The sequence below is a fragment of the Piliocolobus tephrosceles genome, chromosome 1 (assembly GCF_002776525.5).
Source record: "Piliocolobus tephrosceles isolate RC106 chromosome 1, ASM277652v3, whole genome shotgun sequence".
NCBI lineage: Eukaryota > Metazoa > Chordata > Mammalia > Primates > Cercopithecidae > Piliocolobus > Piliocolobus tephrosceles.
The window spans coordinates 39572178-39598996 of record NC_045434.1 but is presented as its reverse complement, the minus strand read 5'-3'; the positions used below and the strand labels follow the sequence as shown (position 1 = coordinate 39598996).

The following is a 26819-nucleotide window of genomic DNA, read 5'->3' as shown; positions in this document are numbered from 1 at the left end:
ATGATTTACTATATTTAACATGCTTTTATGGCAAAATGTGTTCAAAAATTTTTCGATAATATTAGCTGGGCACAGTGGCATGTTCCTGAAGTCCCAGGTCCTCAGGAGGCTGAGGTAAGAGAATGGCTTGAGCTGAGGACTTCGAGGATGAGTGTGCAATGATTACACCTGTGAATAGCCACTGCACGCTAGCCTGAGCAACACAGTAAGACCCTGCCATATATATATACACATACACACTGTTTTATGAAATCTCAAAGTCTGGCAACTCAATCTTAGAAACAAATAATGTAGGAGATACAGAATTCCTTTCATGAAACTGAAAAAAATGTGTTTAAGAAGTAGGGTTTGAAAAACTATTGATAGTATATTTAATACTGATCTATAATTATTCTATATGTTGATTGTTGAAGAAGTCATAAACTTAAAAGAAGAAACTTTATAATGAGCTCATATATGAGAAAGAAATCCTGTGGCTTACTAGTATTTGTAACTACATCTCTTATGATATTTATCTTAGGTAACTTGTGAACCATACCAAGACTCATCATCTCGTTTCAAAGTTACTGTTTCTGTTGCTGAGCCCTTTTCTTCCAACATTGCAAATATTCCAAGAGATTTGGTTGATGACATTTTGGAGGAACTGGAACACAGTGTGCCTCTTTTGGAAGTGTATCCTGTTGAGGGACAAGATACTGATATACATGATATTGCTTTGGCCTTGGAAGTTGTCAGGTATTAGGGCCTTTACTTTTGAAAGTTAAATTTATCATATCCAAAAGTTAATGTAAAAGTTTTGCTCATATAATCACTTTATAAGCATTTACTGATTTAATCTTCATTCACTACTGCTGGATTAAATTTGTCCATTTTAAATTAACAATTGTATTTGTAATTTTTAGTAAAAACATTTTCTTGCAGAAACATTATATATAGGTAATGAAAAGTTTGCAATTTTTTAATCTTAAATTTTATAAAAATGAAATTTAAAAAAATTCTTGAAATAAGTAACATTAACTTCTATTCATATTTAAGCATCTTAAATTTATTAGCATTCATTTCTCAAATTTAAAGGCATTACAAATACTGGATATCATCATTCACATTATGATTGCTTCTTATAAGTTGATACAATTTGAGGGAAGCTATCCACAAACAAAATACGGAATTTTTTGTGGCATGTTTTTGTTTTTCTAATGTTTTCCTCCCATACACATTTGGTAGTATCTTACATATTATTTATTTTTTGAGCAAATGATAGCCAAAATCTATAAAATTTAGAAACGGAATTTTACAGTCCCACTCATTATCTCATTTACCATAACCTAAAATAAAATGCAAGTCATCTAATTTTTAAAGTTTTACCTTTTATTTTAGTTGACTCAAAGGTCATTTTAAAATATTTTGCTTAAGAATTAAGATTGAGGTAGAGAATTCTGACATCAGAATATCTGTTTAGCTCTAAATCAGTAGTGGCTCTTTTTGATTATTGTCATCTTAATTTGGTTTATTGTAGGTTTTTTTATGACTTTCTTTGGAGAGACTGGGATGATGAAGAAAGTTGTGAGAATTATGCTGCACTTATTGAAGAAAGAATTAATTTGTAAGTATAGTTTATAAACTTATGCCACACGTTAGAAAAAATAAACATTGTAATTATGTTGATAATTTTCAGGTGGTGTGATATACAGGATGGAACAATACCTGGTCCTATTGCACAACGTTTTAAAAAAACTTTGGAGAAATATAAAAACAAACGTGTCGAACTCGTTGAGTATCAGAGCAATATTAAAGAAGATCCATCTGCAGCAGAGGCTGTTGAATGCTGGAAAAAATACTATGAGATAGTCATGCTCTGTGGATTATTGAAAATGTGGGAAGATTTACGCCTCCGGTAATAATTTGCTCTATTTCAAATAGAAGCAAAATTTACATGGTTATTTTATCATAGCACTTATTTTGTGGTATATGTTCTGATTAAAGTGAAGTATAAAATTAGATGTCTAATTTATGAAGTAAGCACAAGGTACAATTATCAGTATTGGAAAATTATGTTTGTATTAGCTGAATTCACTAAAATCATTGGTTTTTTTTGGACCAAAAGAACTCATTAATCCATTTCCTTCCTTATCTTTCATTTTAACTCTTTTGATTTTGGCCAAAGCATAAGAAAGGAAGAAGTAGACCTCCTCTATATATAATATGTGAACCAAATAAGATAACTGGATTATAGCTAAAAGAGTAGCAAGACATAGACAGAGTCTGTCTACAGAACAGTTTTTAAAAGAAGCATAAAGATAGGCTGGATATGGTGGCTCACACCTGTAATCCCAGCACTTTGGGAGGACAAGGTAGGAGGATCACTTGAGGCCAAGAGTTTGAGACCAGCCTTGGGCAGCATATTGAGGTCCCATCTTTACAATAAACAAACAGATTTTTAAAATTTAGCTAGAAATGTGGTGGCATGTGCCAGTAGTCTCAACTACTTGGGAGGCTGAGGCAGGAGGATCACTTGAGCCAAAGAGTTTGAGGCTGCAGTAAGCATTGATCATGCTACTGCATTCCAGCCTGGGCAACAGAGCAAGACCCTGTCTCTTTGTTGTTGTTGTTGTTGTTGTTGTTGTTGTTGTTGTTGTTTGACCCTGTCTCTTAAAAGAAAAAAATAAAAGAAGCAGCAGCAGCATAGGCCTGGTGTGGTGGCTCATGCCTGTAATCCCAGCATTAGGAGGCCGAGGTGGGAGGATCACCTGAGGTCAGGAGTTTGAGACCAGCCTCAACATGGAAAACCCCGTCACTACTAAAAACACAAAATTAGCCGGGCGTGGTGGTGCATGCCTGTAATCCCAGTTACTCAGGAGGCTGAGGCAGGAGAATTGCTTGAACCTGGGAGGCGGAGGTTGCAGTGAGCCGAGATCTCACCATTGAACTGCAGCCTGGGCAACAAGAGCGAAACTCTGTCACAAAAAAAAAAGAAGGAAAAGCACAAAGACAAGATGGGGGACAAAAACAAGGAAACTAGAGGAATTTGAAGCTTCTGACACTTACAGCTATAGTATACATTAAATACAACCTGGCCAGATTAATATAAAACCTCACACTAAAGACCTTTTAACCTGTTCTGTTACCTGACTTGTCATGTTTGGCTTTCAACAGAAATTATAAAGCATGCTAAAAGCAAGAAAAAACCAGTTCAGAGAAACAAAGCAAGTATCACAAAGAGACTCAGGTATGATTTTGGAATTCATCAGTCAGAGAATTTAAAATTCATCAATAACTGGGGTACGTGATCTATTATTGTGGGAAGAAAGAATTAATGAGTTTAAAGATTCGTCAAATAGAAACTTCCCAAACTGAAATGCAAAGAAAAAAGAATGAAAGAAACTGAAGAGAACATTCAAGAACCGTGGGAGAGTTTCAAAAGGTGTTAACATATTTGTAACTGAAATACCGGAAGAAGAAGAAAAAGAGCAAATGGATCAGAAGAAATACTTGAATTAATAATGATGAGAATTTTCCAAAATTAAATACAGACACAAAACCACAGATCCACAAAGCTCAGAGAACACCAAATAGGATAAATATCAAAGAATCAACACCTAGGCATATCATATTTAAACTGCATAAAGCTGCAAATAAAGAAAAAATATCTTGAAGGAAGCCAAAGGAAATAACCCACATTACCTACTATAGTGAACAAGAATTTCTCAGAAGGAACTATGAAAATGAGAGTGGAGAGAAATATTCAAAATGTTGTAAGAACCACCAAACTAGAATTCTGTATCTAGTGAAATTATTCTTCAAATGTGAGCAAGAAATACTTGCTCAGACAAAACAAAACAAACAAAACTGAGAGTTTATCATTAGTAGGCCTGTTCTGCAAGAAAGGTTAAAGGAAGTTCTTCAGGGAGAAGAAAAATGACAAAAACTCATGTCTGCATATAGTAAGGAACAATGTGAGAAAAGGAATAAAGGTAACATAAATTATTTTATTATTATTTTATTTATTTATTTTTCTGAGACAGGGTCTTGCCCTGTCACCCAGGCTTGAGTGCATTGACGTGATCATGGCTCACTGCAGCCTTGACTTCCCAGGCTCAAGTGATCCTCTCATTTCAGTCTCCTGAGTAGCTGGAATCACAGGTGTGTGCCACCATGCCTGGCTAATTTTTTTATTTTTATTTTTGTGGAGAGAGGGTCTCACTATATTGCCCTGGCTGATTTCAAACTCCTGGGCTCAAGTGATCCTCCCACCTCGACCTCCAAAGTGCTGAGATTATGGGTGTGAGCCACTGTGTCTAGCCTCTATTTTTCTTATTGTTGATTGATCTAAAAGATAGCTATTTAACATAATAGTAGTAATGATTCATTAGGTAATTAAAGCTTATGGATTACTGAAGTAAATGAAACAATATCATAGAAGATAGGAGGATAGAATTGGAATACTCTGTTATATGGTATCTTCATGACATGTGAAGTAGTTTAGTGTTTTTTGAAAGTGGACATAAATTAGTTAAGAATATATGTTGCAATCTCTCGGGCAAATACTATTTTTTTTTTTTTTAAAAAGGAAGTATAATTGATTTAAGAGAGTAGACACAATGGAACAAAATAAAATGCTAAATTAAAACTAGAAGAGGCAGGGCTGGGTGTGGTGGCTCATACCTGTAATCCAGCATTTTAGGAGGCCAAGGTGGGTGGATCACCTGAGGTCAGGAGTCCAGACCACCCTGACCAACATGGCGAAACTCCATCTCTACTAAAAATATAAAAATTAGCCAGGTGTGGCGGTGCATGCCCAGCTACTCAGGAGGCTGAGGCACGAGAATCATTTGAACCTGTGAGGTGGAGGTTGCAGTGAGCTGAGATCATGCCACTGCACTCCAGCCTGGGTGACAGAATAAGACTGTGTCTCAAAAAAACAAAAACAAAAACAAAAACAAAAACCCAAAAAGCAACCAAAACACTAGAAGAGGCAGAAAAGGAGGGAAAAAGGAAACAAAGGATAGGTGCAACCTCTGTATTAATAGAAACCAGCTACAATATGGTAAATGTTAATTATGTCAAAATAACTTTAAATGTAAATGGTCTAAATAAAAAAAGCAGAGATTATGAAAATGGATTTAAGAAAACAAGACCCAACTATATGTGATCTGTAAGAAACCCACTTTATAAAGATTCAGATACGTTCAAAGTAAAGGGATGGAGAAAGATATTTCATGCTCATGCTAATTAATAAAAAGCTGGTGTGGCTATATTAATTTCAGATGAAGCAGCTTTAAGAACTAGGACAATTATCAGGGATAAAAAGGGACATTTCATGATGATAAAGGGTTTGGTTCTCCAGGAAGATTAACAATTTCTTACCAATCCTATTCACCTTTATACTAGAAGTTCTAAATAATGCAATAAGACAAGAAAAAGAAACAAAAGGTCTGCAGACTGGAAAAGAAGAAATAAAACTATATTTGCAGATGACGTAATTGTCTATGTAGAAAATCCCAAAGAATCAAAAAGGAACAAAACTCCTGAAACCGATAAATGAGTATAGCAAGTTTACAGGAAGCAAGGTTAACATTCAAAAATCAACTGCTTTTTTATAAACCAGCAATGAACAATTTATTTTAAATTTTAAAAATTATTGACAATAGAACCAAAAATGTGAAATACTTAGGTATATACCTAACAAAATATAGGACCTATAATGCAGAAAGCTACAATACACTGATGACAATAAATGGAGAAATGGAGAGATATCTTATGTTCTTAGATTGGAAAACCCAATATTTAAAAAATGTCAGTTCTTCCCAACTTGATCTGTAGATCCAGTGCAATCCCAGTGAAATTCATAGCAAAATATTTTGTAGAGATTGACAAACTGTTTCTAAAACTCATGTGGAAAGGCAGGAAACCTAGAATAGCCAAAAAGTTGAAGGACTACTACTACTCGATTTTAAGACTTACTATGAAGCTGTAGTAATCAAAAGAGTATGGTATAGGTGAAAGAATAGATTAATGAAAGAGACATATAGATCAGTGGAAGGAAAGAGAGTCCATAAATAGAGTCCTTATATAGTCCAGATTAGAGAGTCCATAGGATCCACACATAGAGTAGACTGACTTGACAAAGGGCGAAAGAAATGTAATAAAGGATATTCTCTTCAACAAATGGTGCTGGAATAATTGAATATCTATATCCAAAAACGTGAACCTAGATACAGACCTTTCACAAAAATTAACTCAAAGTGGTCCATAAACCTAAACATAAAACTCAAAACCATAAGACTTGTAGGAAATTATAGATACTCTTGTGTTTGGCAGTGGGTTTTTAGGTGCCACAACAATACCATATGTTCTGTGAGAGAAAAAAGTCATAAGTTGGACTTTGTTAAAATTGAAAACTGCTCTGAAAAATACACTATTAAGAGAATGAAAAAACTAGCCACAGATTAGGAGAAAATATTTGCAAAATATGTATGTGATAGATTTGTGTCTAAAATATACAAAGAGCTCATAAAACTCAAACATAACAAACAACCCAATTAAAAATGGGCAAAGATCTGAATAGACACCTTACCAAAGAAGATACACAGACAGCAAAAAAGCATATAAAGACATGCTCAACCTCATTTGTCATTAGTAAATTGCAAATTAAAACAGCAATGAGATGCCATTACATACCTATAAGGAATGGCTAAATTAAAAACAAGGCTGATAATATTGTTACTGAGAATGTTGAGCAAAGGAACTCTCATTCTTTGCTGGTTAGAATGCAAAATGGTACTGGCTCTTTAGAGCACTGTTTGGCAGTTTCTTATAAAGCGAAACATAGTTTAACCATAAGACTCAGCAGTTGCAATCCTACTTGGTAGGCTTAATTACCCAATTAATTTGAAAACTTACATCCACATAAAAACCTACACTGAAATAAAAAGTATTACAAAGGAATAGTATAAATAACTCAACCCAACAAATTAGATAACCTAGAATAAATGAGCAGATGCCTAGTAAGACACAATCTACCAAAAATGATTCAAGCAGAAACATAAATTCTGACTGGCTCTATAACAAGTTAAGTAGATTGAATTAGCAAATAAAAAACTACTCACAAAGGAAAGTCAAGGACTAGATGTCTTCACTGGTGAATTGTGACACACGTTTAAAGAAGAATCAACATTAATTCTTCAAAAACTCTTGCAGAAAATAAAAGGTAACAATTTCCCAACTCATTCTGTGAGACAATATATTACTCTGAATCCAAAAGCAAAGACATCACAAGAAAAGAAAACCTAGACGAATATCACTAATGAATATAGATACAAAATCCTCAACAAAATACTAACAAATGGAGTCTGGCAACATATAAAAAGATCAGACACTATGACCAAGGTGAGATTTATCCCAGGAATCCAATGTTGTTTTAAAATATGAAAAATCTATCAGTATAATACATAATATTAATAGAATGGAAAAACAAGACACAGAGTCATCTCAATAGACACAGAAAAATCATTTGACAAATTAACACCCTGTCATGATAAACACTCTAAAAAAAACTTGGAATAGAAGGGATTTTCCTCAACCTGTTTAAGGCTGTCTATGAAAAACTCACAACTAGAGTCATCAATTTTTATGGTGAAAGAATAGATCTTTTCCCCCCTACAATCAGGAGCATGATAAGGATATTTATTCTTGACACTTTTATTCAAATTGTACTGGAGTTTCTAGCCAGAGCAATTAGACAAGAAAAAGAAATAAAAAGCATACAGATTGGAGAGGAAGAAGTAAAATTATCTCTATTCACAGATGGCATGGTCTTGTATATAGAAAATCCTATAATAAAATACTACTCAGCAATATAAAGAAGCAAATTGCTGGCCGGGTGAGGTGGCTCATGCCTGTAATCCCAGCACTTTGGGAGGCCGAGGCGGACAGATCACAAAGTCAGGAGTTAGAGACAAACCTGACCAACACGGTGAAACCCCATCTCTACTAAAAATACAAAAATTAGCCAGGCGTGGTGGCGTGTGCCTGTAATCCCAGCTACTCAGGAGGCTGAGGCAGGAGAATTGCTCGAACCTGGGAGGCAGAGGTTGCAGTGAGCTGAGATCACGCCACTGCACTCCAGCCTGGGTGACAGAATGAGACTCTGTTTCAAAAAAAAAGAAAGAAATTGCTAACACACACAATAACAGTAACATGGATGGATCTCAAAAATAGGTTGAGTGATAAAAGCAGACACAAAAGAATGCATAGTATATTATTCCACTTTAAAATTCCATTGAGAGGCCAAGCACGATGGCTCACGCCTGTAATCCCAGCGCTTTGGGAGGCTGAAGTGGGCAGATCACCTGAGGTTAAGCGTTCGAGACCAGCCTGGCCAATATGGCAAATCTCCATCTCTACTAAAAATACAAAAATTAGCAAGGCATGGTGGTGCAGGTCTGTTGTCTCAGCTACTTGGGAGGCTAAGGCAGGAGAATCGTTTGAACCCGGGAGGCAGAGGTTGCAGTGAGCTGAGATCGTGCCACCACACTCCAACCGTGGCAACAGAGCAAGACTCTGACCCAAAAATAAATAAATAAATAAACAATAAAATTCCATTAAAAATTCCTAGAAAGGTATGGAACAACGGGAATTCTCACTTATTGCTGGTGGGAATGCAAAATAGTATAGTCACTTTGGAAGACAGTTTAGAAGTTCCTTACGAAACTAAAGATGCTCTTATCATATGATCCAGCAATCATGTTCCTTGATAATTACCCACATGAGTTGGAAACTTATGCTCACACAAAAACCTGCACATGGTTGTTTATAGCAGCTTTATTCATAATTGCCAAAACTTGGAAGCAACCAAAATGTCCTTCAGCAGGTGGATGTATAAATTGTGGTACACCCAGACAATAGAATGTTATTCAGCACTAAAAAGAAAAGACCTGTGAAGCCATGACAAGACATGGAAGAAACTTAAATGCATATTACTAAGTGAAAGAAACCAGTCTGAAAAGGCTACATACTGTATGACTCCAACTGTATGACATTCTGGAAAGACAAAATTGTGGAGGCAGAAAAAAAAAAAATCAGTGGTTCCCAAGTATTAATGGAGAGGCAGAGCATAGAATTCTTAGGGCACTGAAACTCTTCTGTATTATACTATAATGGTGGCTACATGTCATTATACATTTGTCCAAACTCCTATAATGGACAACACCAAGAGTCAACTCTGATGTAAACTATGGACTTTGGATGACAATGATGTGTTAATATAGGTTCACCAGTTGTAACGCGTGTACCACTCCGGTGCCAGATATTGATAGTGGGGCAGGTTGTGTGTGCGGGGGGAACAAGGGATACACAGGAACTCTCTTCCTTTTGCTCAACTTTGCTGAAAATCTGAAACTGCTCTGAAAAATAAAGCCTATTAAGAAAAATTCAGTTTTCCTTTCAGCTGGAACCGCCATCTTCCAGTAATTCGCCAAAATGACGAACACAAAGGGAAAGAGGAGAGGCACCTGATATATGTTCTCTAGGCCTTTTAGAAAACATGGAGTTGTTCCTTTGGCCAAGTATATGTGAATCTATAAGAAAGGTGATATTGTAGACATCAAGGGAATGGCTACTGTTCAAAAAGGAATGCCCCACAAGTGTTACCATGGCAAAACTGGAAGAGTCTACAATGTTACCCAGCATGCTGTCGGCATTGCTGTAAACAAACAAGTTAAGGGCAAGATTCTCGCCAAGAGAATTAATGTGTGTATTGAGCACATTAAGCACTCTAAGAGCCGAGATAGCTTCCTGAAACAAGTGAAGAAAATGATCAGAAAAAGAAAGAAGCCAAAGAGAAAGGTACCTGGGTTCAACTGAAGCGCCAGCCTGCTCCACCCAGAGAAGCACACTTTGTGAGAACCAATGGGAAGGAGCCTGAGCTGCTGGAACCTATTCCCTGTGAATTCATGGCATAATAGGTATTAAAAAAAAAAAAAAAAAAAGACCTCTGGGCTGAAAAAAAAAATTCAAAGAAAGGGAAACACATAATGACAGAAAGCAGACCAGTGTTTGCTCAGGACTGCAAAGATGCATGAGGAAACTTATCAGTGTGATGGAAATTTTTTATGTCTTTATTATTGTGATTGAGTTAAAAGCATATATGCATTTGTGAAATCTCATGGAATAGTTCACTTAAAATGATTACCTTTTATGTAAATTATACCTTAATACATTTGATTAAAAAACACCTATCTATACCTTTGATTTTAAAACTAGGATAGCATGATAAACTACTGTGGTTTCCTGAATGTTTAGGATGCCTTACTTTTGGAGCAGCTAATTAACTGGTAAATAGCAAAAAAAAAAAAAAAAAAAAAATGTGTGAATGGTTTCCTGTTTCTCAAGATCAAGACCACTTGCTTAAATAGATATAAAAATGCTGAGTGGGTTTGATTTTGAAATGTTTAATGAAACTTTTGGAGGATACTGCTAATATGTTTAAATTCAGTTTTTAATAACTTACAGAGAAAATTATTAGAAAGTTTCCGGAAATCATAAGTTTTACAAAAATATATAGTAACTGAGATACAGTTCAAAAATATTGGTACTGGCCAGGTTCATGCCTATAATCCTAGCACTTGGGGAGGCCAAGGTGGGAGGATTGCTTGAGGCCAGGAGTTCAAGACCAGCTTGGGCAATGTAATGAGACCCTGCCTCTTAAAAAAAAAAAAAAAAGCCAGGCAAGGTTGCACATGCCTGTAGTCCTAGCTACTTAGGAAGCTGAGATGGGAGGATTGCTTGAGCCCAGGAGGTCAAGGCTGCAGTAAGCCATAATTGCACCACTGCACTCCAGGGCAAGACCCTGTCTTTAGTTAAAAAAAAAGAAAAAATATATATATATACATACATACACTAAAGCCACATCCTGTTAGCATAAAGCAATAAAGTGCTGCAGAGAATGCAAAAGATTATACTAAAGCGATTACTGGTAAATCCATGTCTACTGGAAAAAGAGTGTCCCTTTTGGCTGACAGTAATGATAAAAGCCAACAGTTATACTAAAACTTTTTCTCTTTCTGTTGGAGACACTTAAATGATAGAGACAGGAAACAGGAAACAAAGAAAAGCAGGAAGAAGAGAAAGAACTAATTAGAAGTGCTGAATAGCAAACAATATAAAAACAACTAAGAGAGAAGCTGGATTAGTTCTGCTGGGAGGCCAACAGCCAACTATTTTATGCAGATAATAATATTTGAATCAAAATGATACGCTAATTGAGCATAGTATCTAAAATTAGCCATATTCGAAAACATTTTAACATTTTGATGCCTCACTGTGACAGGCATAACCCATCTTTGTGTGAGTCTACAACTCAATGGATTATGAAAGTACAACCAGGAAATTTTTCTACTGCATTGGAAGGTTGAGGTAGCTGAGACAATGGTTGTAGTGGGTTGCATGGAGATTTCCAGGCACTGTCAATTAAAATGAAAATATTTTAGAGTTTAAGGATTTAAACATGCAGTTATCTAAAAGATCTGAATCATTACATTGCTCCCAAGTTGCTCATTGCCCTCAAGGAACTTATAATTAATGAAAACTATTTCTCAAAGATGCTTAGTACCAAGTTTTTATTTACCGAATAAGGACAAGGTCAGTCTTTTTCATGTTAATTTAATTACAACTAAATATTTTCAACTATAGAGTTCATGGACCTTTCTTTCCAAGAATTCTGAGGCGTAGGAAAGGAAAAAGAGAATTTGGAAAAACTATAACACATATTGTAGCAAAAGTGATGACTACTGAAATGGTAAGAAATAAACTATTCTTATTTGTTATTTAAGTATTAGCTGTATATAATCGGAAAAGAAGCTCCCTGAGGGTGGAGTCCTTTTCTAATCATTAATGCCTTATTTTCTCAACTACCTCCAGCTCAGTTATTGCCATATCATAGATACTAAATAAATAAATGGTGACAACTATTTACTGAGTACTAACCTTGTTGCCAGGTACTATGTTAGTTGCTATGGTGAAGATGAGACATAAACATGAGAAAGACTGCATTTAGGGGAGACAAAATGTTGATCCAGACCCCCAATCTTCCTTCTTCACACATTTGAAAATTTCAAGCATGGTGGAAATATGGGCACCAAATATATAAGCAGTTACAATTATGACACAGAATGATAAATGCTATGATAAGCATATGTACAGAGTACCTGTAGGATGGGTACATAAGACAGAATTAGGAGTCTGGAAATGCTGGATAAAAGAAACAACTCAGCTGAATTGTGAAGGATGAATATAAATTTATCCAGCTCAAGAACAAACAAATGTTCTAAGACAAAGAGCAAATATTTTAATTTCACTTGACCTCTCAGTAGCATTTCAAAGCTCTCTCATTGAAATAATCTCTTTCCTTGTTTTATGTTAGTATACTTCCCTGGTTTTCATTCTCTCTATAGTTACTTTTATTCTCGTGTCCTCTAAATGCTTGGTACTTGTCTTTTTTATGCATTATATTATCCTGAAGTGATTTAGCTAATCTTCCCCCATAACTTCACTTATATATATAGGTACTTTTCCAGAATGTATTTGCATAGCCCAAACTTTTGTTCTCTAAGCTCCAAACCTATGTGTCCAACTGCCTATTGCTTATGACCACTTAATTGCCTCACCAGTACATCAATTAATTGTCTGCAATTAATTTCATAATCTTATCTCGTTGACTTGCTTTTATTCTGGAGTTCTCTGTTTCAATAAATGGTACCATCATCTACTTGACTGCTAATAACAATTTTCTGGGAGTTATCTTCCTCATATTTCTCCTCACTTTCATACACACTCACTTTTTTCCTTCACTCACCCCACATCCTGGGATAAGCTGTGTTTCCTCTGCCTGCTGAGCCACCGTTCATCCTTCAGGTCTTGATTTAAATATTTCCACAGGAAAAGGCCTTCTCAACCTTTCATAATACATTAGACTGCTATATACAATTATAGTACCTTGTATTTTTCCTTATTGGCACTTTCCTTTATCATGACTACATTTAATACTTTTGTGGCTATCTATTGAATGTCTGTCTCTTTCACTAGTATGTGAACTTCTTGAGAGCAAAGAGTATTTACCACTCATCCAGTCACCTAGCATGATGCTTGGTACATGGTAGGTGCCCAGCAATTTTTGGTGAATCAATAAATTAGTGTATGTGACAAGAGAGATTAGTACATATAAGGAACTGAAAGAAGGCCACCAAGGCTGGTGGTTAACATCTAAGAGAGTGATGAAAGATAAAGCTGGCATATTAGACAGTCTTGTCTGCTATTCTACCAATTTGTATTCTTTTCAACAAAATTTAATTTTCCTTTTAATTACTTATTGGAGCATATTATTCAATCATGTTGATTATTCTCCAACATCTTTATAAATACCTTTTAAAACATCTTTTTAAAAAGGTATAAATCTTGCTTTTATCCTCAGTTTTATTTTGTCATTTTTATTTTTACTTCTCCTTTTCACTTTTTAATAGGTCCTGGCTTTATTCACTTTCTTATATGACAGAATTTCTATGATTTTTTTTTTTTTGCTCATTGCTTTACAATCCTGTTTTCATTTGTGAAGTTATACCTGAACTTTGGAGGCCAGGATAATGAGAGGGAGACTACTGTGAGGAGAATGTATCATCAGTTTCCACTTTACTTAAACCTTGGATTTTAGATTTACTTTTGAGGTTTATGAAATATTATAGTTTGATAGTAGTATAGCTGTACATATAAGCTTTAACAATTTCCTCATCTTTGAAGATTCTTGACTGAGAATTCTTACTTTGTATACACTCCTTAGACACAGTTTATTCATGCTCATCATCTTATGTTGGTGATCTTTATAAGCAGTGCGGTGGAAAGGCATGGACTTTGTAGTCAGATACCCAGTGTTCAAATACCCTATCTGAGACCACTTAATAAGTAATCTTAGGCAAAGTGCATAACCTCTAAGCCTCAATTTCCTTACTTGTAGAATGCTTTAAAAAGAGAGAGATAAAAAATATAGATATACTGTCCTAGTTAAGAGCATGGGCTCTAAAGCCAAATTGCCTGGATTCCTGGTTTTGCCACTTACTAGTTAGGTGATTTTCAGCAAATTATTTAACCCATCTGTACTTTAGTTTCTCACATGCAAAACTGGATAATAATCCTATGTTCCATATTTATAAGTTGTTGTAAAGATTAAATGTTTACCTTTGTAATATGCTCAGAATAATGCCCAGCACATAGTAAGTGCTCAATAAATGTTTACTCCTTGTTTCAGTTTCTGAACTAAAGTTGAACATCAGTCATTCTCCTAGATCTACGAGAAACAGTGGTATCCCCATTGTATATCATAGGCCTCTACCCTCTTGTTGATCACAGGCTGTTCCTTCTTTCAATCTGGAGACAGTATAGTGTGATGTTGGAGAATATAGACTTTAAGATCATAAAAACCTGGATTTGGTTCACAGTTTTGCTTCTTAATATTTCTATAAGATTAAACAAATTACATCGTTTCTTTTATTTCCTCATCTGTGAAAGAGAGTAATTAAGTCTGTCCCATAGAGTGTTAGGCTTAAGTGAAATAATTTTTATAAATCTTTTAGCAAAATGCCTAGCACATAAATAAATGTCAACTGATACTATTATTACTATTTTGCAGTTCATATCCCAATAATATAGCCATCATTTTTGCCAGATTTTTCCTGTAGTGCTACAAAAGGTGATAACCATGTCTGAAAATATAAAAAGTACAAAGAAGAATTTCATCAGTTTTCTTCCATCTGTACTACTGATTCTGTTGCCACCTGCCTCCTCAGAGACAGTGTGCCCTCAGTTATTCCTTATTTTTTTTGTATCTTTTTTCCTTTCTTAAAAAACTTGAGGTGAAATTTACATAGCAAAATTAACTGTTTTAAAGTGACATTCAGTGACATTTAGTAGAGTTACAATGCTGTGTACATCTGTCTGGTTCCCAACCATTTTCATTACCCAAAACCAGAACCACATACCTCCATTTCCCCTTTCCCCTCAGCTCCTGACTATCAAAAATCTGCTATCTCTGTAGATTTATGATTCTGGATATTTCATATAAATGGAATCATAAAATATCCAACCTTTATGTCTGGCTTTTATTGTAGCATTTATCAGTACTTCATTCATTTTTTTGGCTGAATAATATCCTGTTGTATGTATATACAACAATCTGCTTATATATTCATCAGTTGGTGGACATCTGAGTTGTTTCTGCCTTTTGACTATTAGGGAAAAGGGGCTGTGAACATCTGTGTACAAGAGTTTGTCTGACTACCTGTTTTCCATTCTTTGGGGTATATACCTAAGACTAGAATTACTGGATCATGTGTGCAACTTTATGAGGAATTGCCAGACTGTTTTCACAGGGGCTGAAACATTTCACATTGTCATCTGCAAAGTATTGGGGTTCCAATTTCTCCAGTCCTCAACAACACTTTTATCTTTTCTTGTTGTTTTTTATTTATTTTTTCTCTTTCTTTTATTTTTAAAATTACAGTCATCCTAGTGAGTGTGAAGTATTTAACTGTAGTTTTGATTTTCATTTATCTAATGACTAATGATGTTGAAGATGTTGAACATATTTCCATGGGCTTGTTGGCCATTTGTGTATCTTCCTTGGAGAAACGTCTATTAAATTCATATGCCCATTTTGTAATTGAGTTGTTTGTCTTCTTGTTATTGACTATAAGAGTTCTTTGTATATTCTGAATACTAGACTCTTATTAGATATATGCTTTGCAGATTTTTACCCCCCATTCCTTAGGCTTTTTCACTTTCTTTTGTGCTCTTTACTGCCACTTAGGGGATGCTAGGAGCATTGCCTGCCCATGATCACTGTCATTGCTGTTAACTTTATTTACTATTTCATAGGCGATCCCTCTTCCTCCCCCTCCTTCTTTCTTTCTTCCCTTCTTTCCTTCCTTTCCTTTCTTTCCTCCCCTTCCTACCCTTTCTCCTCTTTCTTTCTTTTTCCCTCCCTCCCTTCCTTCCTTCCTTCCTTCTTTCCTTCCTTCCTTCTCTCTCTCCCTTTCCTTCCTTCCTCTCTCTTTCTTTCCCTCTCTTTCTTTTCTTTTCTTTCTTTCCTTCCTTCCTTTCTTTCTCTCCTTTCTTTCCTAGTTGGATCGGAATAGCACTGAATCTGTACATTGCTTTGGGCAGCATGGTCATTTTAACAACATTTATTCTTTTGGCGGGGCGCTGTGGCTCACGCCTGTAATCCCAGCACTTTGGAAGGCCGAGGCGGGAGGACAACGAGGTCAGGAGAGCGAGACCATCCTGGCGAACACGGTGAAACCCCGTCTCTACTAAAAATACAAAAAAATTAGCCTCGGGTTGTGGCGGGCGCCCGTAGTCCCAGCTACTCGAGAGGCTGAGGCAGGAGAATGGCTTGGAACCCGGGAGGCGGAGCTTGCCATGAGCCGAGATCGCGCCACTGCACTCCAGCCTGGGCCACAGAGCGAGACTCCGTCTCAAAAACAAACAAACAAACAAACAAAAAAACCAATATTGATTCTTCTTATTCTTGAGCATGGAATGTTTTTCCATTTGTTTGTGCTGTCTCTTATTTCTTTCAAGAGTATTTTGTAGTTTTGCAATTCTTGTTGTAGAGCTTTTTCACTTCCCTTGTTTGCTGTATTACTAGGTATTTTATTTTGTGTGTGTGTGGCTATTGTGAATGGAATTGTGTTCTTGATTTGGTTCTTCAGTTTGGACATCATTGGTGTATAGAAATGCTACGGATTTTTGTACATTGATTTTTGTATCCTGAAACTTTGCCAAAGTTGTTTATCAGATCTAGAAGCTTTTGGGTAGAGGCTATGGGGTTTTCTAGGTATAAAATCATATAGTCTCTAAAGAGATCATTTGACTTCCCCTCTTCCTATTTGGATGCCTTTTATTTCTGTCTTTTGCCTGACTGCTCTGGCTAGGACTTCCAGTACTGTGTTGAGTAGAAGTGGTAAGAGTGGGTATCGTTGTCTTGCTGTTTTTCAAGGGGAATGCTTCCAGCTTTTGCCCATTCAGTATGATGTTGGCTGTGGGTTTGTCACAGATGGCTCTTATTATCTTGAGGTATATTCCTTCAGTGCCTAGCTTGTTGAGAGTTTTTAAGATGAATAGATGTTGAATTTTATAGAAAGCCTTTTCAGCATCTGTTGAGATTATCATGTGGTTTTTGTTTTTAGTTCTGTTTGTGTGCTGAATCACATTTATTGATTTTTGTAAGTTGAACCAACCTTGCATACCAGTAATAAAGCTAACGTTATCATGGTGGATTAGCTTTTTGATTAATGGCCACTTAGGACATTGATGTGCCACTAGATTCAGTTTGTTAATGTTCTGTTGAGGATTTTTGCATCTGTGTTCATTAGGGATATCGGCTTGAAGTTTACTTTTTTTGATGCATCTGCCAGGTTTTGGTATCAGAATCATGCTGGCCTCAAATAATGAGTTGGGGAGGAGTCCTTCCTCCTCAATGTTTTGGAATAGTTTCAGTAGGATTGGTAGCAACTCTTTTAAGTCTGGTAGAATTCAGCTGTAAATTTGTCTCATTCAGGGCTTTTTCTGATTGGTAGGTAGGCTCTTTATTACTAGTTTAGTTTTGGAACTCCTTATTAGTTTGAGTTTCAGTTTCTTCCTGGTTCAATCTTGGGAGATTGTATGTTTGCAGGAATTCATCCATTTCCTTTAGGTTTTCTAGTTTTTGTGCATAGAGGTGTTTGTAATAGTCTCTGAGGGTTTTTTTTGTATTTCTGCAGTGTCAGTAGTAATGTCCTTTTTGTTGTTTCTGTTTGTGTTTATTTGAATATTCTCTCAGTCTAACCAGCAGTCTATTTTATTTATTCTTTCAAAAAACAACTTTTGGTTTTGTTTATCTTTTGTATGGTTTTTCACATCTCAGATTCATTCAGTTCAACTCTAATTTTGGTTCTTTTTCTTCTTCTAGTTTTGGGATTGGTTTACTCTTATTTTTCTAGTTCCTCCAGATGTGATATTAGGTTGTCAGTTTGAGATCTTTCTGACCTTTTGATATGAGCAATTAGCAGAATACACTTTCCTCTTCTTTTTTTTTTTTGAGACAGTCTCGCTCTGTTGCCCAGGCTGGAGTGCAGTGGCACGATCTTGGCTCACTGCAAGCTCTGCCTCCTGGGTTCATGCCATTCTCCCACCTCAGCCTCCCAAGTAGCTGGGACTACAGGCGCCCGCCACCACGCCTAGCTAAGCTTTTATATTTTTAGTAGAGACTGGGCTTCACCGTGTTCACCAGGATGGTCTCGATCTCCTGACCTCGTGATCCGCCCGCCTCGGCCTTCCAAAGTGCTGGGATTACAGGCTTAAGCCACTGCACCCAGCCTTAAACTTTCCTGTTAACACTACTTTAGCTGTGTCTCAGAGTTTCTGGTATGTTATATCCTTGTTCTCATTAGTTTCAAAGAATTTTTTGATTTTTTGATTTCTGCATTAATTTCAGTGTTTACCCAAAAGTCATTCAGGAGCAGATTGCTTAATTTCCAAGCAATTGTATGGTTTTGAGAGGTCTTCTTTAGTATTGATCTTTCTTTTTTTTTTTGATGGAGTCTCACTCTGTCACCCAGGTTGGAGTGCAGTGGCGTCATCTTGGCTTATTACAACCTCCACCTTCCAGATTCAAGCGATTCTCCTGTCTTGGCCTCCTGAGTAGCTAGGATTACAGGCGTTCACCACCATGCCTGGCTAATTTTTTGTACTTTTAGCAGAGATGCGTTTTACCATGTTGGTGAGGCTGGTCTCAAACTCCTGACCTCAGGTGATCTGACCTCAGGTAATCTGTAGGTGTCCGTTAGGTCCATTTGGTCAAGTGTCAAGTTCAGGTCTCAAATATCTTTCTTAATTTTCTGCCTCAATTATCTGTCTAATACTGTCAGTGGGGTGTTGAAGTCTTGCACCGTTATTGTGTGGTTATCTAAGTCTCTTCATAGATTTCTAAGAACTTATTTTATGAATCTGTGTGCTCCAGTGTTGGTACTGTATATGTTTAAGTTAGTTAAGTCTTCTTGTTGAATCAAACCCTTTATCATTATGTAATGCCATTCTTTGTCTTTTTAAAATCATTCTTGGTTTAGAGTCTATTTTGTCTGAAATTAAAATAGTAACCCCTGCTTTTTTTTATTTTTCTCCATCTTTTTGCTTTGAGCCTGTGGGTGTCATTGCATGTGAAATGGATTTCTTTTTTTTGGAACTGAGTCTTGCTCTGTCACCTAGGCTGGAGTGCAGTGGCGCGATCTCATCTCACTGCAATCTCTGCCTCCTGGGTTCAAGTGATTCTCCTGCCTCAGCCTCCCAAGTAGCTGGGATCACAGGCACATTGCCTGGCTAATTATTGTGTTTTCAGTAGAGATGGGGTTTTGCCATGTTGGCCAGGCTGGTCTCGAATTCCTGACCTCAGGAGCACCACCCACCTCGGCCTCCCAAAGTGCTAGGATTACAGGCATAAGCCACCATGCCCAGCCTGAAATGAGACTCTTGTAACATCATATAGTTGGATTATTTTTCTTTATCCTTTCTGCTAGTCTTTTTAAATTGGTGATCTTAATCCATTTACATTTAAAATTATTACTGATAAGGAAGGACTTACTTCTGCCATTGGCTACTGTTTTTCCTACATGTAATATCTTTTTTTTGTTGTTGTTATGCAGTGCTTTCAGGACCGTCTTCTTTTGTGTTTTATGAAGAATTTTTTTTAGTGTACCATTTTGATTTACTCCACATTTCCTTTTGTGTGTATTTCTTAGTTATATTCTTGGTGATTATCAAAGGAATTATAATTCACATCCTACATTTATAATGATTGAGTTTGAATTGATACCAACTTTGCTTTAATAGCATACAGCTCCATCCCTCCCTTTATGTTGTTATTGTTACAAATTACATCTTTATACATTGTTTCCCAATTAGCATGGATTTATAAGTATTGTTTTAGTCATTGGTATCCTAGATTATATAGGAAACAAAAAGAGGAGTCACAAACCAAAAATACAGTAATACTGTCTTTATATTTACCCTTGGTTTTACCTTTACTGGAATTTTTTATTTCTTTATATGGCTTTGAGTTACTTCTGTTCTTTATTTCATTTCAGTCTGAAGGACTCCTTTAGCATTTCTTTTAGGATAGGCCCAACTTTTGTTTATCTAGAAATGTCAATTTCTTCTTCATTTTGAAAAGATAATTTTTCTAGATGTAGAATTGTTGGCTGTTTATCTTTCAGCACTTTAAAATCCCACTGCTTTTTGGCTTCCATGGTTTCTGATGAGAAATCAGCCTTAATCTTATTAAGGATCTCTTATACTTAATGCATTGCTTCTCTCTTGCTGCTTGTAAGATTCTCTCTTTATCTTTGGATTGTTTTTTATCATTATTATTTTTTGAGATGGAGTTTTGCTCTTGTTGCCCAGGCTGGAGTGCAATGGCATGATCTCAGCTCACTGTAACCTCTGCCTCCCGGGTTCAAGTGATTCTCCTACCTCAACCTTCCCAGTAGTTGGTATCATAGGCATGTGGCACCACATCTGGTTAATTTTTGTATTTTTAGTAGAGGGGGGTTTCGCCGTGTTGGTCAAGCTGGTCTGGAACTCCTGACCTCAGGTGATCTGCTGCCTTGGCCTCCCAAAGTGCTGGTATTACAGGTGTGAGCCACCCATGCCCCGCCTATCTTTGGATTTTAATAGTTTGATTGTAATGTATGTTAATGTGTGTTTCCCTGTGTTTATCCTATTTAAAGTCCATTTCACTTCTTGGATATGTAGATTCATGTCTTTAATGAAATTTGGGAAGTTTTCAGCTGTTACGTTTTCAAATATTTTTTCTACCTTTGTTAGGAAAACACTCAAACCATATTTTCCTTCTGTTTTCACAACAAAACAAGAATTATCAACACAGAAGACTTCTGTGACCCCAAAATATTGGGGCTTTCTCTCCGCCAGCAAGTAATCAGTTCTCCAGCAGACCCCAACTGGGTGTCCTATAATTCTATTTCAACATATCTACCAGTAGACAGTGTCACATTCTACAGGTTGGAGACTCAGCCTCCAAAACTGCCCCTGTCCCTCAGATACCAGTCACAAATCTAGGCCTCCAGAACTTCTGACTGACTGACTTCAAGTTGGGGTTCTCACAACTCCCTTTTTTTTTAGTTTTAATTAATTTGCTAGAGCAGTGCATAGAACTCAGAGAAACATTTATGTTTGCCAGTTAATTAAATTAATTAATTAATTAATTTTTTGAGATGGAGTCTCGCTATGTCACCCAGGCTGGAAATGCAGTGGCATGATCTCAGCTCACTGTAACCTCCACCTCCCAGGTTCAAGCAATTCTCCTGCCTCAGCCTCCTGAGTAGTTGCGATAACAGGAGCACACTACCACACCCAGCTAATTTTTGTATTTTTAGTAGAGATGGGGTTTCACCATATTGGTCAGTCTGATCTCGATCTCCTGACCTTGTGATCCGCCCACCTCAGCCTCCCAAAGTGCTGGGATTACAGGTGTGAGCCACCATGCCTGGCCTATGTTTAGCAGTTTATTATAAAGGATATTACAGTCAAGCACAGTGACTCATGCCTGTAATCCCAGCACTTTGGGAGGCTGAGGCAGGCAGATCACTTGAGATCAGGAGTTTGAGACCAGCCTGGTCAACATGGCAAAAACCCATCTCTACTAAAAATACAAAAATTAGCTGGGTGTGATGGCGCACACCTGTAATCTCAGCTACTTGGGAGACTGAGGCAGGAGAATCACTTGAACCCGGGAGGCAGAGGTTGCAGTGAGCTGAGATTGCACCACTACACTCCAGCCTGGGTGACAGAGTAAGACTCCGTCTCAAAAGGGGGAAAAAAAAAATCAATATTACAAAGGATACAGATGAAAAGATGTGTAGGGGAAAGTATCAGGGAAAGGTGCACAGAGCTCCCGTGCCCTCCTCCAGGTATGTCATCCTCCAGGAAATGTTATGCGGTCAGCTTTCTGAAGGCTCTCTGAACCCAGTCCTCTTGGGTTTCTTTGGACAATTGTGTTAAAACGTGATTGGCCTCTAGGTATGGGGTGGAACCCAGTTTATTTATTTATGTTTTGTCTCTTTTTTTTCTTTTTTGTGGATAACAGGGTCTTGCTATATTGCCCAGGCAGGTCTCAAACTCCTGGGCTCTAGCTACACTCCCACCTCTGCCTCCCTAAGAGCTGGGATTACAGGCACGGGCCACCGTACCTGGCAGAAACTGGTTTGGAATGAGGGTCTTATGACCCACAATCAGAAAAGCACAAGAATATTAGAGTCCTACCCTGGGGCAGGTGAAAGGAGAGCAGGAGAAGGTTAGAGAGATTCTGTTTCCTGAGGCCTGCTCCTGAGGCCTAAAGCACCCAACATTTTAACAAAAAGCTGTAATAAGGACTATGGAAATTATGAGTCACAAGCTGTGAATGAAAACCCATATATACATACAAAGTAACACCACACCCTTTTCTCTCTTTCCTCTTCTTCTGACACTTCCTAGTAAGTATATTTATATGCTTCATGGTATCCCACAGGTCCCTTTGATGCTGTTCATTTTTTTCCATACTTCTTTTCTTTCTGGTCCTCAGGCTGGATAATTTCTATTGTGCTTTCATCAAGATTGCTGATTATTTTTTCTGCTTGCTCAAATCTGCTGTTGAACCCCTCTAGTGAATTTTTTCACTTCAGCTATTACACTTTTCAACTACAGAATTTCTATTTTGTTTATATTTTTATCAATATTCTTTATTTGTTCAGACATTGTTCTCCTGGTTGCTTCTAGTTCTTGATTGTTTCCTTTAGCTCTTTGTGCACATTTAAAACAGTTGAGTTAAAGTCTTTGTCTAGTAAGTCCAAAGTTCCTCAGGGATAGTTTCTGTCAATTTATTTTTTCTGTGAGTGGGTCACGGTATCTTATTTTTTTGTATGCCTTGCAATTTTTTTGTGAAAACTGGACTTTTTGGATATTATGATATGGTAACTCTGGAAACTGGATTCTACCCCTCCCCAGGGTTTGTTTCGGTTGTTGAAGACTACAGCTGTATGTTTGTTTAATGACTTTTCTAAACTACTTTTGCAAAGGCTGTATTCTTTTTGGTGTGGCAATTGAAGTCTTTGTTGTGTCATCTCAGTAGATAGTGAGTAATCTAACAGAGATTTCCTTAAATGGCTCAGCTAAAAAGAAAAAACAAGGTCAGGTGCAGTGGCTCACACTTGTAATCCCAGCACTTCGGGAGGCTGAGGCAGGCAGGTCACTTGAGGCCAAGAGTTTGAGACCAGCCTGGCTAACATGGTGAAACCCCACCTTTACTAAAAATACAGAAATTAGCTGGGCGTAGTGGTGCACACCTGTAATTACAGCTACTTGGGAGGCTGAGGCAGGACAATCGCTTGAACCCAGGAGGCAGAAGTTGCAGTGAGCCAAGATCGTGCCACTGCACTCCAGCCTGGGTGACAGAGCCAGACTCCATCTCAAAAAAAAAAAAAAAAAAAAAATAGATAAATAAGTAGAAAAAAACAAAAGCAAAAACTCTCCCAGTGTTTGCAGATTATCTCTGAGCTGAGACACTCCTTCAAAGCTAAGCTAGGCTGCCTAAAACTTTGTATTAGGTTTTGCTTCCTGTTTGCACAAGGCCCAAAGAGCAGCCAAAGGTGCAAGCCTAGGTTCTTCTCAGATATCTTCTGAGCATACATCTAGCCCTGCAGTGCATGTGCATTTCACTACTGATTTCCTAGTGTATGGGAAGCCCTGATTCTTTTCAGCCCTTATTCCTCCAAAAATCTTTCTCCTCAGCCCCTCCTTTGAGTAATTTTGCTTGTCTCTTTCTGTGTTCTTTGCGCTGGGCATCTTTGGGGCAAAGGGAAAGCCACTCCAGCCTGAGGGATGAAAAAAAGATTATCCTCTTTGCCAGTCCATCAGAGAACTACCAGATAGGTCAGAATTTACAACCATAGTATTTTGAGAACAAGGCCTATATTGCACCCTACCACCTGGCGGCCTGCTGGCACCAGCAAGCTACATCAGGAATGTGGGCTGACATTTCCATTGCTGCTGCAGAGCAGGGGATTGGGGATGGTAGGTGGGTAAGCAAAAACAATGCCACAACACTTGTTTACTGAATTTTAGCAGCCACTTCCTTAAGTATTTCCTTTGTTGTTATGTTTGATTTAGATTCTAGAGCTCCCAAAAGTTGATTCCATAGTTTTTGCCAACTTATGTTTGCTTCAGTGGAAGAGCCATTACTTCACCATTTCTGTGCTGTCATCTCTTCCTTGTGTCTTTAACCTATCCTCTCTACTCTCTCCTTCCTGAATACAGTGAATTATGTTCAATTCTGTTCTGTTTTAAATAGCAAAACAATATCTACCCTAAACGCCACATCTCCGTTTCTTACCTTGCAGAGAAAAACTACTTGAAATATTTATCTGCATTTTTTATTTATATTTCTTTCATATTTATTCCTCTACTCATTGTGATCTGGCTTCTGTCTCCAGAATATCACTGAAAATACTGTTGTGGTAATGTAGAATCTCCCTCTGGCCAATTGCAGTAGGTACAACTCAGAGATTACCATCTTGTTAATCTTTGAGCAGCATTTGACACTACCAACTACATTTGTCCCTCGGTATACAAAGGGATTAGTCCGAGGACACTTGGCATGTATCCAAATCCGTGTGTATTCAAGTCGTGCTGTCAGCCCTGCAGAACCCACATATACAAAAACGTCAAAGTCTGCTCTCCATATACTCAGATTTTCATCCTGCAAATGCTGTATTTTGATCCATGTTTGGTTGAAAAAAAATCTGTGTATAAGTGGGTCTATACAGTTCAAACCCTTGTTGTTCAAGGGTCGACTGTGCTTCCTCCTTTCATCACATCCTAGTCTCCTGATTTTCTTACTACCTCTTTGCCTACTTCTCAGTATTCTTTGTGAGATCTTGCATTTCTGCCAGTTTAATATTCCTCAGTGTTCTAGGTTGCTATCTTTCCCTCTTTATACATTCTTGTAGCTAATTTCATCCATTCCTGTGCTCAAATTATCATATAAGTAAATAATTCTATGACCTTATGTCTAGTCAGGTCCTATATTCTAGACCCTTATATCCATAGTCTGCTGGATACTTCTATCAAGTGACTCCACTGGCACTTCAAATTTGTTGGCGCCAAAATTAAACTCATTGTCTTCCTCTATCACACTTTTTTCTCTCTCCTGTGTTTCTTATTTCAGTGAATAAAAAAACATATGAGTGAGGAGGGTTTCAGAGTTCTTACAAATTATTTATTTACAGAGGTAGTCTTGTGCTATCTGCCTCGAATGTATGTAATACCTGGACAAATACCTGAATTTGTGGGTTGCTGATTTAATAAGGCTTATAGGAATTTTACATATATCTGGAAAAAGTGTTCACTCTCACTTATCAAATAAATGGAAATGAAAATGAGGTGGGAAGAGTTTTGTCCATTAAAATGGCAAATATTTTACACATTTTTTAAAACTCCCATGTTGTTTTGTTTATAACAAAACAAGCATTCTTAACCCAAGTTTTAATTGATTAAGCTTCTCTGGAGAGGAATTTGGCAAAGTATATCCAAGAGTCTTAAAATGTTTATACCTTTTGATTCAGCAATTTCCCGTCTAGTAATGTTTCCTAAAGAAATAACTAGATACATATATATAAAGATCTGTTGTAATATTTTCATAATGTTGAAAACTCATAAACCATCTAAATAAGAGTGAGAAATTCATAACATAAGTGGTAATATATCTGTTTGATACATTAGTATGCAATTGTTAAAAATTAGGCTTTGATGTGCTATTCATAATAGCAAAGACAGGGAATCAACCTAGGTGCCCATTGATGGTGGATTGAATAATGAAAATGTGGTACATATACACCGTGGAATGGAACATTATGCAGCCATAAGAAGAATGAAATAATGTCCTTTGCAGTAGCATGGATGCAGCTGGAGGCCATTATCCTAAGTTAATTAATGCAGGAACAGAAAACCAAATACTACATGTTGTCACTTACAAGCAGGAGCTAAACATTGAGCACATGTGGACACAAACATGAGAACAATAGACACTGCTAACTACTGGTGCTGGAGGAAGAAGGGAGGGGATGTCTGTTGAAAAACTACCTATCGGGTACTATGCTCAATAACTGGGTGCAATAAACAAACATAGTAAACCCTGCACATACACCCCTGTATCTAAAATAAGTTGAAATTATAATCATTAAAAAAAAAATAAGCTTTGAAAAATTATTTAAAGACATAGGGAAGGTGATACAGTATAATGATAAAATCAGAATTCAAAAATATATACAATGTATGGTAGGATTGATTAGCATATGAATAAATGAATATATGCATGGGAAATATACTAGAAGGAAATATCTATATAAATGAAGGTTTTCTTTAAGAATTTACAAGTTGGCCGGGCGCGGTGGCTCAAGCCTGTAATCCCAGCACTTTGGGAGGCCGAGACGGGCGGATCACGAGGTCAGGAGATCGAGACCATCCTGGCTAACACGGTGAAACCCCGTCTCTACTAAAAAATACAAAAAACTAGCCGGGCGAGGTGGTGGGCGCCTGTAGTCCCAGCTACTCCGGAGGCTGAGGCAGGAGAATGGCGAAAATCCGGGAGGCGGAGCTTGCAGTGAGCTGAGATCCGGCCACTGCACTCCAGCCTGGGTGACAGAGCCAGACTCCGTCTCAAAAAAAAAAAAAAAAAAAAAAAAAAAAAA

At 37.1% G+C, this 26819-nt stretch overlaps 1 protein-coding gene and 1 pseudogene across 2 annotated transcripts in view; both read left to right on the top strand.

The window, feature by feature from the left end:
* SHCBP1L (SHC binding and spindle associated 1 like) overlaps window positions 1-26819 on the top strand; it is a 48850-nt gene that overhangs the window by 12813 nt on the left and 9218 nt on the right. For both annotated transcript variants that reach the window (XM_031935680.1, XM_023203484.3), the window contains 4 exons: window positions 521-735; window positions 1517-1603; window positions 1676-1894; window positions 11689-11794. In XM_031935680.1, the coding sequence (XP_031791540.1) occupies window positions 521-735; window positions 1517-1603; window positions 1676-1894; window positions 11689-11794 (627 nt within the window). The remainder of the gene's footprint in view (window positions 1-520; window positions 736-1516; window positions 1604-1675; window positions 1895-11688; window positions 11795-26819) is intronic.
* Window positions 9478-9959, top strand: LOC116418811 (annotated as a pseudogene).